The following is a 17268-nucleotide window of genomic DNA, read 5'->3' on the forward strand; positions in this document are numbered from 1 at the left end:
TATATATATATACACATATATACACACACACATATATACAACATATATATATATATATATATATATATATATATATACATATACATACATATCTACATATATACACACACAGCTATTTCAGATCAGTGCAATACGCTGTTTGTTAAAACGGTTGACTCCCGCCCTTACGTGCAATAACAAATCAAATCATTCAGTTGTCTTTGCTCATATGTCATTTTAGAGCTGGACGCCTGGCATCTTTTTTGGCCACAGGTTCGCTTCTGTTTGCTGTGAGGTTCTGTGTTGTGGAGATTCTCAGGATGGATTGCAGGTGCTCATCAGTGAGGCGACTCCTGTGTGCTGTTTTGTTAGTCTTTATCACTGAGAAGAGCTTCTCACACAGATATGTGCTACCAAACATGCACAAGGTTCGAGCCGCATGTAGACGGACTTTTTGTTCATCAAAGTCACCAAAGCGCCGCAAACTCAGTGCGCCAGTTTATCAGCAAAGTGCGATTTGGGAACACCGTAGTGACGACTTGGTTTAACAGTACTTGGCAACAGGGAAAGTGGGGCAAGGTGAACTGGTGCATTTGTGTCTCCCATAAAAGCAGCTTCACTTGAAATCACTTTGTGATTGTGCACGGTTAAAACGTCCGCTGAAGTGTCAGATTCTTATTTAATTATGCTGTTTTCTGTATCTTCTGAATTGCATTCAGGTTACCCTGATGCAAGGCAGCTGAAGCGCTGCATTATGGGATCTGTAGTTTATTGTGTTACCAGCGCTTCATATACCCGGCTTTAATAACAATAATACAGTATATAAAATGATCTCGGCCGGATATAATTACACACGGTCGGATGTGGCCCGCGCCCTTGAGTTTGACACATATGGACTAAATAGAACTTGAAAAGATATGTTTTTTCAAATGTGATCGCGCAATTCAGATAGAGTTGACGCCAAGACTACAGCCTGCATGCCTCAATGAGTCATCCTCCCTCGCTCTTACTTTTTACCGCTCATCTAATGAATACACTGAGTATGGCTTTACCAAAACAATCATTGATGGCTAATAAAGTATCCATTATTCGAGTATGTAGAGCGGGATATATATATATACATATATATATATACCCGCGTATGCAGCGAGAAGTAGTGTGTTAAAAAGGTAGAAAAAGAAAAGGGAACATTTTAAAAATAACGTAACATGACTGTCAATATACAGTATTTGTTTTGTGAGTGTTACTGAGTGTTGCTGTCATCAAGGATTTGATTATCATTATTTCTTTCAATCAGGTTCGTATTTGTAGGATGTGTTGTGTTCAAGTTACATTCCGTGTTTGTCAATCGCTGTAAAGATGACAGGTTTCATTCATCGATTCGCTTCTTACTGCATCAATAAACAGTCGCTTCTTCTTTATCTGAGACCTGACACACTGCATGCACGGGTTTTTTACACTGTCTTCCTTTAGCGGACATTGACTTTTCCACCGGTGCTTTGTTTCCGCAGTAGCTGGATTTATGAATATGCTTATCAGACGCTTCATATTTTTGCTGCCTTTTCAATTGTGTAATTCGGTTTTGTTCAGCTCTTTGGAACTGTTGCCTTTTATCTGTGCACTGCGCCAGTTCACCGGAGCCGCCGTGTACATGCATTGAAGGTTCCCAGCTGTGCTGGTGCCATCTCGCTATGTCCGTGGCTGTATTTAATGTTACCTTAGTCCTGGCACTTAAAACTTTCTCTCGCAGTTTCGCTTGAGTTTGTGTCAAACACCACCCTGACCATCTCATCTTCCTCTCCATAAGCACAGTCCTTCACCCGTGAATATTTACCCGTGGCAGTTTGCTATTGATTGCCGCTGACGGACGGCCTTATATGGGCAGGCACTAAATTACAAACGCCAGCGCAGCCTGTCTATGAACTTAATTTAAAGTGTAGGTTTACATCGGCTTTGTTTCAAGTAGCAGAACTCATGAATATGGTTGTATATGTCACTCGCCGCTTCTTATTGTTTCGCTGCCTTCTCAATTATATAATGCATGTTTTCTTAAGCGCTTTTTTGAGCTCTTCCTGGTTTTCTATGTACTGCGTGATTACGTGGGAGGCGTGATGATGTCACACGAAACGGCGTTGAAGCTCATCTCCATTACAGTAAATGGAGAAAAACTGCTTCCAGTTATGACCATTACGCGTAGAATTTCGATATAAAACCTGCCCAACTTTTGTAAGGAAGCTGTAAGGAATGAACCTGCCAAATTTCAGCCTTCCACCCACACGGGAAGTTGGAGAATTAGTGATGAGTCAGTGAGTGAGTGAGTGAGGGCTTTGCCTTTTATTATATATATATATATATATATATATATATATATATATATATACACACACACACACAGGTGTGGCAGAAAAGAAAAAAGCTGCGCTGCTGTCCTTGATAGAGCACGTCTATCAGTACCCTCCCATAGCTCAGTGCGAGTTTCAACTCCTTCCGTTAACTATGTTGCATGTATGTATGTGTGTGTGTGTGTGTGTGTGTGTGTGTGTGTGTGTGTATATATATATATATATATATATATATATATATATATATATATATATATATATATATATATATATATATATATATATATATATATATATATACACACACACACAAACTAGCAAAATACCCGCGCTTTGCAGCGGCGAAGTACTGCATTAAAATTTTTATTAAGAAAATTAAATCTTTTTAAACTGAGGGAAAATATACCAATAATTATTTGTTAAGGATCTCTTTGTATGCCACGTTGTCGTCTCGCCCTCCAGTTGTAATATGACCAAGCTGTAGCTGTGCGCTGAGCTTAGTCTTGAGCATGCAACGTACAGTTGGCCATGTGAACAGTAATCTTGTTTCAAATCTCACAGCTTAGATTGCTGCTGTCATAATCGGTTTGAGTTTCATGGTTTGTTTCAATTACGACAGTATTTGTAGGACTTGTGTTGAAGAGACATTCGGCATCTGTCAAGCATTGTTAAGTATACAGCCAGTTTCATCGATAACTTTACATCCAGCTTTTGAGAGTCTAAACATTACTAAACATCAAAGTGTCCACTACTGAAATCGTCACCTGTGAATCTTAGATGTTTAAGAGGCATTGGCGGTTGTCCAAAGGTGTAAAATATTTGGCCATTTCGGTACACTTGAAAGCAACAACCGAACAATTCAGCGGCAGCCATCAACTCACATGCAGATCCATAGGTTAAGGGCTTATGCATTTCACTCTTATAGTGCTCCTGTCTAGTATAATTATCACCTGTACCGTCATCAGTCCACACCTTGAACCTGTCTCAGTCATTCAATACATAAGACAAAATGTTCCCCTGGATATCAAGAGTGAGCCTGATATAGCCATGCAATATGTAACAAAGAGAATGGAAAAGGCAGGTGCCATTTCCGGGCATGGAAACAACTTGGTAAGTGACAGTTCTTTGATCGATGGTGATCACCGATAGACATGTTAATGGGGTACGTGGGAATGATAAAGGAAATGGGTACCTGAACAATGTAAAGTAAGTCTAAAATACCTACACAATAACTATAATCGTAATAAATGAACAATAAAACAGCGGAGAAGCCGTGGATTAAATAAAACGGCTGTAGTTATCAGCAGGGAGACGTGAATACCGTGGTGAAGCAAGGAAGGGAATGTAGAGACTGGAGCGACAGACAGCCTTATATAGGCAGGCAGCCAACAACGTGGGAGGCGTTGGGATGGGGACCCAACGCCGCCTCACACGGTGACCGAGCTACAGGCTATGGACGTATATATGTACTTAAGTAGGATTCAGTTAGCGTTGGGAACCCGCGTACCAAATTTCTTGAAGATGGGCCCATAAGTAAACACCGTTGAAAAGTTCAATATGGTGGCCGACAGTGGCATCATATCACCCGAAATAAGTACCAAATTTCAGCCTTCTACCTACACAGCAAGTTGGAGAATTAGTGACATTGGAAACTTCAATATGGCGGCCAACAGTGGCATCATACCACTGAAATAAGTACGTACATCGGTTTTGGTTAGCGCAGGGAAGCCACCTACCAAATTTCGTGAAGATGGGGTCAGCCTTCTACCTACACGGGAAGTTGGAAAATTAGTGACGTTGGAAAGTTCAATATGGCTGCCGTCAGTGGCGTTATACCATCGAAATAAGTACATACATCGGTTTCGGTTAGTGCAGGAAAGCCGCCTACCAAATTTCGTGAAGATGGGGCCATAAATAAGAAAGTTCAACATGGCGGACGTTGTCGACCGTTACGTGTAGAATTTTGAAATGAAACCTGCTTAACTTTTGTAAGTAAGCTTAACGAATGAGCCTGCCAAATTTCAGCCTTCTACCTACACGGGAAGTTGGAGAATTAGTGATGAGTGAGTGAGTGAGGGCTTTGCCTTTTATTAGTATAGATCAAAACAAGATTTGGGAGAGTGTAGAACTCAAATATAAATAGGATTTAGACTCAGGTTTGCTGCAGGGACACAGTGTTTCCCAGTGTACTACCTTCAGGACAGATAAGTGTGAGACCTCCCTGGATGGGTGAATAGGCTAGAAGGATGATCTAATTGTCAAGCTGGAATAGGCACTGACAAAGGCACACTCTCTGATCTGAAATACAAATTTAAGCAGTTAAGCCAATGTCGCATTATGATTCTTCGAGTCATGGGGTACATCAGACTTGCTGAACACAGTTGCTGATCTCATCAGCTGTACATCAATTTAAACAACTGATCATCAAAGCTATGTCACATTTCCCTACCGAGTACCAATGACCAGTCATGCTTGCCTCTTTTAATGACAATCAAATAGCGTGTCATTTTTCAAAGTAGGCACTGGACAAATAGTTAACAGATAAAGCAAGTTTGGCTGCTGTATCTGCCCTTTTTCTTCCATTCTGTTGTGGTACATAAAACATGAAATATCAGATTGAAGAGCTTATCTGTTTGTGAGGTTCAAAACACTTGTGTTGCTTATTCCTCAGTTAATGCATTATATGAACTGTAAATCCAAATGGTTAGTTATCAGCAGTTAAGTACACAAAGCTCAACCTTACACACCTAAAAACACAGTCAAACCAATTTGATTTATCAGAGAGAGTCGCTGGGAATTTCATATAATGCAATTGCCTTGATGGGATCAGAAAATTTCTATATAGGATGTAGTGCCCTAGGCTTACAGGATACTGGGACGACTCCTGGAGTATATAGGACAATGACATGAGCTCATCGTCACAGTTTTATTTAATAATAATTAAAAAAAAAAAAGTCAGTCTGCTCAACTTTGTGGGCACGAGACACTCCAGTGCAGCTAGAGGTTGCTCAATTGGGGGAGGTTATCTGATTACTCCCTATTGACATTCTGAGGGTCAGTATGTGTGCCCACAAGGAATAAAAGGAGTCAAGAGAAAAAGCAAAAGAGGGGGAAGATCCAGAAAAATTTAAGTCAGGATCAGGGCAGAGACTGTGAAATAAGGGAAAAGACATGGGGATCAGGGAACCTGACCATGCAGCACAGTCACAGTCTGGGAGGGGGATGGATTGCCCTTACACTGCTTCACTGCTCAACAGGCACAATTAACAACTGTGCGACTCCTAGAAATGAAGGTAGGACAGCACAAGCCAGAAAAAAATTGACCACGCTTTCTGGAAAGCATTCTCTACAGCTGAGCAGAGCTCTTAAAGGTGTGCTGCAGAGGTGCAGAATTGGAAAGACACACAGGCATTATTTAAAGACTGATCCTGTGTTTTAAACTTTTTAATTGCTCATTTGTTGGATTTTAACCTCCACTTGTATCACTGATTTTATAGATTGGTTGTTTAATTACAAGACTAAACCTCATTTTGAACATGGTTTACTTGGATTGTTTGTTGTAATAGAAGCACTGAGCATTTTTACACCTACGTTTACTAGTTTAAGCACTCACTGCACTGGTCCACCCTCGATACATGAATATTGCTGTCTCAGGGTCAAGGAGATAATGCCATATGGGCAACACAGACATCAGACTAGTTCTGCTCTAACACTGTACCAAAATTTCACCAAAGTGATTGAAGAATTCACAAATTATCAAATTTGTTATTTTAATAGGAGTTCTTTAAAAATAAATACTGGTACATTAATAGAAATCTTATGGGTAAAATATGCTCATTAGAAAATGTTTCTTTACATAGAAAAATACACTCACACAGAAATGAGCTACCGAGTACTATATAGACAACAGGACTAGGGATCTTCAAAACTCAAGCCGACATCATGTTAAGAGAAATTAAGATGGACAGGACCGTCATAGGTTTGCAGCATTAAATGGCTTTTCGTATTTAAGCTGTTCTGATGTTTTTAGAAAGACAGCTAGAAAAATCGAGACCCTATTCTTTGAAATTGACTTTGTTCAGTTTTGTCTCAAGAAAAAGAGGCTATTGATATGTTGGGCAAATACATTTTAACAGCAATATTATGCACTATGACAAATGCAAAATTCCAACAGTACAGATGACCTTAATAGTAGGGCAGCATACTACTATCAAATAGTAAAATTAATATCCTAAACCAGTAACTCCCCAAGTGGACACACTCCTGGAATAACGTACTCAAAACGGCTTCACTTCCTTGTCTAATCATAGCTCAGGCTAAAATGAACCAATTAGAAAATCACTTATGAATCAGAGCTGCAGAAAATAAGCAAAGAATCCAAGAACAATATTGCGTACACAAAATTAATACATTTAGCCAGAACATTAAGAACTTATAACAAAAGAACAAAAAACCAAAACAAACAAGTTAACAAGCTAGGCAGTAATACATACCTTTCCAATATTCCAAGTCTTGATCTGTTGCAGTTCTAGCAGTAGCTGTTCATCATTACATACCTTAAGCTTGTCTATAAGAGCTCTGCAGTCAGCAGGCTACAAAAGAGGAAGTAAAAATGAAAAAACTTAACATACATTCTTAATACCATGCAACATTGCCATAAAATATTACTCACAGCCTCCGTGGGAGTTTTCTTTAGCTTACTTCGGTCCACCTTCATCTTTCATTAGATTTTACTTTCTGCTCCTGCAAAGAAGGAAGATATTACTTCAGTACAAAAATGTTTCTCGAGGATCAAACAATAATTAAAAAAGCAAACACCATCATGATGTCTCTTAAATCATTATACCTTTTAGACAAGCCAATAACACTCAATTCTTTATATGTGAAAGAAACTAAAGAACACAGAATAATCATCAATATTTAACAGCAGGTAGACCACTTGGGAAAGTGTGAAAATAACTAACTTGTAAGTAAAAATAATTTAAATAAATAAGTGTGTGTATGATATACACCCACTTCAAAAAAAATAAAGACAGAGGTTTCAACATCAAATATGAAATAAAGTATGTTAGCCCATATAAAATGTGGCTTTCACTCCAAATAGCTGGGAGGTAAAGCATATAAGGGAGAGGGGAAGGAAAAAAAAAAAAAAAAAAAAACTTTTGCACGATTTAAGAATTAAATATTTCACAGACATCTTTCAACTATTCTCCCAAAAAATAAATAAGTGAAAATTTTGCAAACAGAAAACTGTATCCTTCAAAAAAAATACAAAAATATTTTATGACCAAAGAGGAAATTAGGAAAATGAGAAAACTTTAGTCCGTGCACACGTTTCTTGAACTTTTGTAATTCATTTTTACATTTGCACCCCTCACTCTTCTTCCCCGTGGCATCCAACTCGCTTAGGGACTTTTTCCTTAAAACTCTGCAGTTTTCTTTACAACCTTTTATGCAGTCGTCACTGCTCTCCCCCATATGTCCTTTGTACCTTATTTTTCTTCCGCCTTAACAAAAAATTAAAAACAAATGTTTTGCTTGTTGAGAACACCACACAGCTTCTTCCACGTACTATAAATATAGACACATCTGGCCCCAACCAATCTGGCATAATAGGCAAAGTTTTGTTGCGAGATCTACCACAATGCAAATATGCATTGTTATATTCATGTTTCATCAAGATAGTCAATCATGAAAATGACTATTAGTTCCACAAGTCTGTCTGGGCAAAAAAAGTTTTCCTGTTCTCTCTGTTGCTGGAAGAAATCCCATAAAGTGCTCTATAATCCTAGTTACTTCCTCCAATGTGACAATTATAATTACTGTCATGTGCTCCTCATGGCTAACAATGTGTGCATTCCATGCATATTTCATAAGAAAAATGTTAGAATATAAATTCAGCATTTTTCAATATTTTTTTTCTTTAAATTTTTGAAGATTAAATTGGGATACCTCCCTACCAGTTTTAAAGATCAGAGAATAAAACAATGGGGACACTTCATGTTGGGTGGTACAGACCACTATTTTTTTTTTTCTTTTCCAAAAAATGCTGCTCAACAAACAGTATCAAAACATCACATGAACCAATGAACACTTTGAGTTAAAGAATATTTTCATTTACAACCTTTCACTTTAAAAACTTTCAACCTGTTTGTGACTTTTTCAAATCAAGGCTGTCAAACACTGACAGGTTTCTGATAATTGCTCTGACTGCGTTTGCATCAATACATTTGGGAAACATAAGGCGACATTATTTCACTGCCTTTTGTTTTGTCTCTCTCTCATCAGTGTGTATATCTATGTTCCAGCATCACTTCCAAACAGCTGGAACAATTTTCATTACAATGGTACACGTTTCACCCTGGTCGACTAATAGGGTCAAAGCAACCCTAACCCACCCCCCCTTCTGGGTAGAGTGAGCTGTGATCTTTTGGTCTTCTATGCATGTTATCAACCAGTTGACACTCGGAAAGGCCACCAGAGGGCGAAATGGAGGGGACTACCAGCAATCCATGTGTGAGCACAAGCTGTGACCGTGTTGCTTTCGAAATTAAACAGAGTTGGCCGGTTCCAAGTGTCAAGTGGATAACATACATACAAGACCGCAAGTCAAGCACATCAGTGAGTCTTCATTGTTTTATTTCCTTAATTATTTTTCTCAAACAATAAAAAACTACTATTTTCCTCCTGGGCAACACTGGGTATTTCACCTTCCTTCATAAATGATAAGCGAAAGTAGAAGTGTGTTTTCATGAGCAAAGAGTAGAGAAATTCTTGCTTACATGACTGACCAATATGCAAGTAGGACCAAAGATCCAGTTTGCTATTCCATATATTTACAAGGTCATCCATGACCTCACCTGCAGTAATTGTTATCCATCAATGTATGTTCCTTTGTAAAGTTAAATATGTGCTCTATGCGCTTTAACTGCTTCAGTCAAATTATAAAGTTAGTATTTTTCAGCCGTCCTATTAATTACATCAATGTGAAACAAATCTGCCACTAATGTATAAGGAATTGTATACTGAGTATTTCAAAGCAGTTTCTTGAGCTCAGATACTTAAGTGTCAGTGACTCAAACTTTCAAAATTTTCTAAATTCAATACAATGGCACTATCATACAGAGTGTTCTCCCCGGACATTTTTTTCAGCCTGGGGGCAAGAAAAAGTAGCCGGGTGGGGCGGGATGGAGAAATTTGGCGGTGTGGAAAATTAAATGTGCACTATTTTTATTAGTTAATTATTATTAACTATTATCCAAAGAGGCACAAGTACTGTCGCTGTCGGGAAGAAAAAAAAAAACATTGAAAAAAAAAGTATAGGAACCAAATGAAGAACAATTTTAAAATATTCTTCAAAGCCAACTTGCATATAGAAGAAGGTGTCTTCAGTTAAATATTTATTCTTCTTTTCTTCCTAGAGGCCCAGTGGTCTGAAGCTTTCCCATAATCAAAGTTCCCAGGATCTGGGCTCTCCAAGAAGATCACTCGTACACTGTCGTAATGACTGTACTGCAAAGTCAGACAGACAGCCATCTAGTGTCACTGGCCATTTTCAGCTTAATCTGGGGAATGTTCAGAATACTTTGAATTTCCATTAAACCAGCCATCCTAACTGAAGAATTTTGGAAGAAATAGAACATCTGCCTTAAGATGTCATTCAGTTTTGTTAAATAAGGTACAGCAGATGCTGCTTGGGCACTTGCAAGGGCCAATCGGTAGTTTTATATAGTGGCAGTTGACCAAAAGAGTCCAGATGTTTTATCTCTAAGCAGTTTTGCCACACCTTTCTATTTCCCAATCATAACAGCCGTTCAATCTGACCTTAATCCAACCAGATTAGCAGTTTTCAAGCCTAGTGTCCATAGTCTCACTCAGTGTGTTGTTTATAGTCTCCGCATTGCTGTCAATCATATTGCGGGTTGATACAAAACTAACTCTGACCTCTTTAGTCACCTGGCAAACATTTAATGTAAATAATTGTTTTACATTGGAGATATCTGTGGTTTCATCACACAAAATACTAAAAAACTTGTGTGTATATTTTTCAGTATGTTAAGATTTTATTTCTGATGCTAAGACATCCAGCAGCTCTTGCATTATTCTTCCAGATTTCAGAGGTGTAATGTGCATTTTTACCAACATTGAGATGTAAATAGGAACAACCTATTTCTTTACAGTGTTCCAACAGCTTTTCAAACAATGTTGTATGTGGCAACTCATTTTTTCTAAACAATGCATGGATCTTAAAGCTCCCACAAAGCCATCTCTATGTAAGTTGTTTAACACAGATACAGATCTTCCAATTTGACCGATTCAAGTTTGCTCTAGTACACGCTTTCCTAAAAGGTCAGCAGAAGACTCAATGTGTGTTTTACTTTTTTCATGGTCCACCAAGCTCTATTTTCGAATTCTTGTGTTTGGCATGTTTACCCGAAGTAACACCTCCTTTTGGGGGGGGGGAGGTGTTTGTTTGAGTATTTCATGCACAATGAGCACCACATAACATTTTCTTTGACCATTAGCCAATCGAAATCTTTAAACCATTTTTTGTTTATGCTGGATAAGCAATGCTTAGATTTATCAATTAGCAGTGTGTGTGTGCTGAAGAGACTGCTGATGGACCCGCCTCTCCAATGTCTTTGTCTGGAATTGCCACATGAGTTGACACCACACCTTCATTAGTTTGTGACGTCTCTTTTCTGAAATAACTGAGCAGTGCTGTTTTCTGAACACTTTTGTACATGTTTGTAAAACGTTTGAAAAAAATTTAAAGTACCTATGAATAAGACTTTTGAGTGGGAAAGGGAGAGCCTGTTGTATATTCAATTCACACTTGCACTATGGCAGGTACGCATTCAACATTTCCACTTTAATCTCGATACTTACGTCAAGACTAAAGATGACATTTCCACTTTATTCTCGCAATTTATCTCAAGATTAAAATTCGACATATTGACTATATTCTTTTAGTTTGTCATTAAAGTAAAACATTGTAAACTAAACTTCAACTTAAAATTAATGTTTAATTTACTAGATTTTCTCTAACCCCCGTCATAAGTTACGTAACAACATGTCGACTTTATTCTCGTCACAAGCGTCAAGATTAACGTGGAAACGGAGAATAAAGCCAACATCTTGACTTTATTCTCGATATAAGTGTTTTTTTTCACTTTGTCCGTATTTTTTTTTTTTCTTCACCGTGGCCCCAATACGTTTCCGTACAAAACCCTCAGCAATTCAGTGACAAAACATTTGCTCAGGACACAGTGTGTGCTGCAAGGGTTTCTGCACACTTTTTCAATATGGACGCAGGTCCAAATATGAGCAAATATAAGAACGGCAGATAGGGTCACTTTAAACAGGAACCACATTGAGTGCTACAAGGATTTTTGCACATAGAACACACCTAATGCTTAAACAACTGTATGTGTATATATTGGTTTGCTATGTACTTTACAAGATGAGAGCTGATGTATGCTCAGCCACACTATACAGACTGCGCTGACTCCAAGAACAGAAATATCACTTCCTGACGCCTTTTTTTCTGATATCTGACAGGCTGGTTTCACTAGACTTTTTTTTTTATTAAATTCAGACCTCTTGCCCGCCCACATCCTCTTTGCTTGTGAACTGCCGCTCCGCTCCCGCTATTAGCATGTACAGCCCCCTCTCGCCCGCCCACCTCTCCATACTCCTTGCAACTGTATTAAGCTGCTACACCCCCGCTATTACCATGTACAGCCCGCTCTCGAAACCCCACCTCCCCATACTCTTTGCTTGTGAACTCTGCTCAGCCTCGACACCCGCTATTAGCTTTAGCAGTACAGTAATCCCTCGCTATATCGCGCTTCGACTTTCGCGGCTTCACTGTATCACGGATTTTAAATGTAAGCACATCTAAATATACTGCTCAAAAGAATTAAAGGAACACTTTTTAATCAGAGTATAGCATAAAGTCAATGAAACTTATGGGATATTAATCTGGTCAGTTAAGTACAAGAGGGGGTTGTTAATCAGTTTCAGCTGCTGTGGTGTTAATGAAATTAACAGATGCACTAGAGGGGCAACAATGAGATGACCCCCAAAACAGGAATGGTTTAACAGGTGGAGGCCACTGACATTTTTCCCTCCTCATCTTTTCTGACTGTTTCTTCACTAGTTTTGCATTTGGCTACAGTCAGTGTCACTACTGGTAGCATGAGGCGATACCTGGACCCTACAGAGGTTGCACAGGTAGTCCAACTTCTCCAAGAAGGCACATCAATACGTGTCATTGCCAGAAGGTTTGCTGTGTCTCCCTGAACAGTCTCAAGGGCATGGAGGAGATTCTAGGAGACAAGCAGTTACTCTAGGAGAGCTGGAGAGGGCCATAGAAGGTCCATAACCCATCAGCAGGACCAGTATCTGCTCCTTTGGGCAAGGAGGAACAGGATGAGCACTGCCAGAGCCCTACAAAATGACCTCCAGCAGGCCACTGGTGTGAATGTCTCTGACCAAACAACCAGAAAGACTTCATGAGGGTGACCCAAGGGGGCCCCATGTCCTCTAATGGGCCCTGAGCTCACTGCCCAGCAGCATGCAGCTCGATTGGCATTCGCCATAGAATACCAGAATTGGCAGATGCACCACTGGTGCCCTGTGCTTTTTACAGATGAGAGCAGGTTCACCCTAAGCACATGACAGAAGTGAAAGGGTCTGGAGAAGCCATGGAGAACATTATGCTGCCTGTAACATCATTCAGCATGAGCAGTTTGGTGGTGGGTTAATGATTGTCTGGGGAGGTATATCCATGGAGGGTCACACAGACCGCTACAGGCTTGACAAAGGCACCTTGGCTGCCATTAGGTATCAGGATGAAATCTTTGGACCCATTGTCAGACTCTATGCTGGTACAGTGGCTCCTGGTGCACAACAATTCCTGGCCTCATGTGGTGACAGTATGCAGGCAGTTCCTGGAGGATGCTATAGCACGTCTTTAGTGAAAACAGCCGTGTCAGATGGGGTTGTATGGATTGATTCTGAACGCGACAGAGAATGAAAAGTGAATTTAAAAAAAAAAAAAAAAGCTAACCTTTACAAGGATCATAAATTGCACCGGCTGTTACAGACTGAAATCAAATGTATGCTTTTATTCTAAAATAGTAAGACTAAGAGCAGTTTACTTCTCAAAACGGAATGGTACAGGATCGAACTCACAACCTTTTGATTCCAAGGTGAGAACTGATTCCATTGCACCACGGAGGCAGTCATAATAAACTGCTGTCAATGTCGCATGTTAAGGCGGCTTTTTGTTTCTGCAGTTATATTTTTGAATAGAAGCGCAATTGTTGTGTTATATTTGAACCTTTTATGAAAATGTTTTTTTGCTATTTGGACTTCAGGCTTCATACATTATATAGTTTATGCCTACATTTTGTCATCTACTACTAGAATATAAAAAACGTTTCGTGTTTTAACAATGTGTTGACACAGATTACTGTAGAAACGGAACAGACATGAAATGCGTGTGTTCCAAATAACGATCTATTATTTCCACTCTAAAACTCCACTTCACTCCCAGATAATCAAGGCATTAGCTGAGAGAAGTTCGTGCACGTTCTAAATTGGTGGGGGGATGGAATAGCCGGCTGCTCCTAGCTTCTCTTTATCAGCACATTTAGAAGACAAAGGACGCTGGCGGAGAGGTGTGAAGGGATTTAAGAAGCAATTTAAGGTGGGATGGAATTACGAGTTTTTTCGTAGGCTCTGGTAATTCTAGTGTTAAGGCAGACTTCATCCAATACTCCTGTGAAAATATTTGTGAAGTGTACTTCAGTGTGCAGTGTTGGTGACCACAATCTCTGTATCTCGTGCTAGTTAGTCGTGTGCCTTTGTTTGCTTTGCAGCAATATCCTCATGAGTAGTCACTAAATAGTTTTGTAATAAATGGCTCCAAAAAAGGTGGAAAAAGGTTAAAGCAATTTCTGAAGTTAAATATGTCTGCTCTTTCAGCCTTGTCTCTTAATTCAACATGGAAAACCATCTCGACATCATTGTCCTCCCAGAAAAGATTGCCCTGGCAGAGGAATGTGTTAAGTTATACTAGGGCTGGGCGATTTTTTCGATTAATTCGAATTTACGTTTTAAGACGATTTATTTTTTTATTAAATCAAGGTATAGCGATTTTTTAATAAAAAATTAGATATATTGTAATTGCACCTATGGCAGAATAATTAAGAGGCTTGTCTGACTCTGAACACATGATGGCGCGCCTAATTAACCTCTCACCTGTGAGTACAGTGCTCTATGAAGGAGCGTAATAGGCTACAGAAATAATATCATAGAGATGGACGGCTCTTCACGTCAGGATGACCTTGTGCCAAAGAAAGGTAGTAACGTTTCCTCTGTGGTTTGGAAATGGTTCGGATTCAAGAGTTCAGACGTCGAACAAACTTTTGTCAAATGCAAAATATGCAGAAAGTCAGTTTCAACCGGCAGTGGCAGCACCAATTTATTCCAACATTTGCGACAAAGGCACCAAGCTGAATGGGAAGAATGCTCAAAGTTAAGAGATGAAAACAAGCCAAATCCAAGTGCAAAAGGTCCACCTAAAATTGCAAAACGCCAGATGTCATTAGCAGTATCATTTTCCAATTCCGTTCCATAGGACAAAAGGCTCCGATGGAAAGAAATGACAGATGCTGAAGCGCTTCATATCGCTAAGGACATGGTTCCCATATACACCATCGAAAAGCCAGGGTTCATAAAAATGCTACACGCTGCTGATCCAAGATACAAGTTGCCGAGCCGCAAATATTTCAAAGACGTAGCTATTCCCCGAATGTACACTGAAACACGTGAAAAAGTAGCGGAGCAGCTTGAAAGGGCATCTTTTTTTTCCTATGACGACTGACCTGTGGAGTAGTCGTACTCTTCAGCCTTACATGAGCCTTACAGCCCATTATGTTGACGCAGAATGGAAACTGCAAAGTTTTTGCCTTCAGACATGTTATTTTCCTGACGATCATACTGGGGAAATAATTGGTCATGGGCTTAAAGATACGCTGGCGTCTTGGAAGCTTGTGGAGGATCGACAGGTGTGCGTGACCACTGACAGTGGAACGAACATGATCAAAGCAATGAAGAGGAACGACTGGACCCATCTTCAGTGCTTTGGACATCGTCTTCACAATGCCATTGGTAAGTATGATTAATAATTCAAGCATTAAAATCGCAGTTATTCAGATGTTATTTCATTAATAGCTGAAATGCTGATGATGATTATTACTGTTTTGCTTTTGTAATAACAGTGCCAATCACTTAACATGAGTTTGTTGGTTATAGATTCATATTCTGCAGTTATGAAGGAGAAAGCTCTTTACAATATTTCTGTCAAAGTACAATGAACTGCTATTTCAAATCTCTTTTTTTTTTGTTTGTTTTTTGTTTACTGTTGAAAATTTGCATAACTGAGTTGGCTGATGTAATGTTTACATTGGTTAAAATGGTTATTTTCTTACTATATATTCAGAAGTATTTAATGTTTAATTCAAATTGCACAATATTTACTTTCATATTTCATTCAAATCTTCTGCAAAGATATTTAACTCGTGAATTTGTTTTACATTTATTTACACCTTGTTGACCAATTGATGTATGGCATGGCCATTAAAAATACAATCTTCCTTAACCAGATGGTTTTTCAAGTTACTTATAAAGAGAATGTTACTTAAGTCATGTTGTTGTAAAGTTTTAAGTTGACTAGTTACATAATAAAAAAAATCGAAATCGTGAATCGGTCAAACTTTATGAAAAAACCTAGATTTTTTTTTTTGCCTTATCGCCCAGCCCTAAGTTATACTAAATGCCACCTATGAAGCACTGAGTAGGGCAAAAATGGATTTACTCTTCACTTAATCCCCTCCTAAGTCGGAGGACAATTATATAAAATTTTAATACTAGGGGGCTCTGCCCCCTGCTCGCTTCACTCGCCCTGCCGCTCACGTATGGGTAAGCAGATGTACAATTTAAAAAGATTGTTATTTTCATGGGAACTGTTACATATGCATAATATAACAAACTTTTTACAAATTACAGCAAGTAACTATAGTAAACAGTAAAATGTAATAAAAGAAAATTGTTTCATGTTGCGTGAAGAGGTATTCATTGAGTTATACGTTTTCGTTCTGTTTGGCTTTGAAATTAACATGCAAATACTTTTTAAACTTACATTTTTACTGCAAAACCACAGTAAAAACAATATTTGCAATTGCCTTTTTTTCAATATTGCATTGAATTTTGATTCCATGTTTGGACATACTTCATGACAACACAACGTATAACTGCACGCGAGTGAATAACGTTTCTTTCTCTCTAATAAATAGACTTTTTCGAATATTTGTCCCTGTGATTTGTTAATTGTCACAGCAAAAGCTATTCTAATGGGAAACTGTAAACATTTTAATATGAATGGCATATCAAGATCATCTGTGGTGTCTAATATCCATGGAATATGTACTACATTACCTTTCTTGTCACTTGTTAATATTTTACATGTTAGAATTGTTCAGTTAATTTTCAATACAACTAATCTTGTTCCATTGCCAAGCCCATCACTCATACATAAATTAAACAACAACATTACGATACATCCTTCTTTCAACAGTAATTTGGCCGGTGGAAGACTGGACGGTGTTAACACTTGTAGATATTCCATGGGATATTGTTAAGTTGATGTTTTCATCTTCCGCACTATCACCACCAACTGCTTCAGAATAGTCTATTGATATGCATTTAATCAATCTGCTCTGAAACCGATTGACAATTTTCACATTTGTTTGACTTCATTTCTCACTGCTAGGATTGCTCGTGTTCTCATTTCTTCTGTTAACCCTTCGGGATAAAATTCTTCAGTAAAATTTGGAAATGTCTTTTATTGGGAGGTTTTAAATTTTAAAAGTTGCCA

General features: G+C 38.6%; 1 protein-coding gene across 6 annotated transcripts in view; it reads right to left on the reverse strand.

The window, feature by feature from the left end:
* The window catches only part of huwe1 (HECT, UBA and WWE domain containing E3 ubiquitin protein ligase 1), a 362527-nt gene that overhangs the window by 291971 nt on the left and 53288 nt on the right, over nucleotides 1–17268 (reverse strand). For all 6 annotated transcript variants that reach the window (XM_039775720.1, XM_039775721.1, XM_039775718.1 and 3 more), the window contains exons 2-3: nucleotides 6994–7064; nucleotides 6815–6913 (exon numbers count right to left, since the gene is read on the reverse strand). In XM_039775720.1, coding sequence (XP_039631654.1) covers nucleotides 6815–6913; nucleotides 6994–7038 — 144 coding nt within the window. In that variant the 5' untranslated portion in view covers nucleotides 7039–7064. The remainder of the gene's footprint in view (nucleotides 1–6814; nucleotides 6914–6993; nucleotides 7065–17268) is intronic.

This window comes from Polypterus senegalus, chromosome 13, assembly GCF_016835505.1.
Source record: "Polypterus senegalus isolate Bchr_013 chromosome 13, ASM1683550v1, whole genome shotgun sequence".
Classification (NCBI taxonomy): Eukaryota; Metazoa; Chordata; class Cladistia; order Polypteriformes; family Polypteridae; genus Polypterus; species Polypterus senegalus.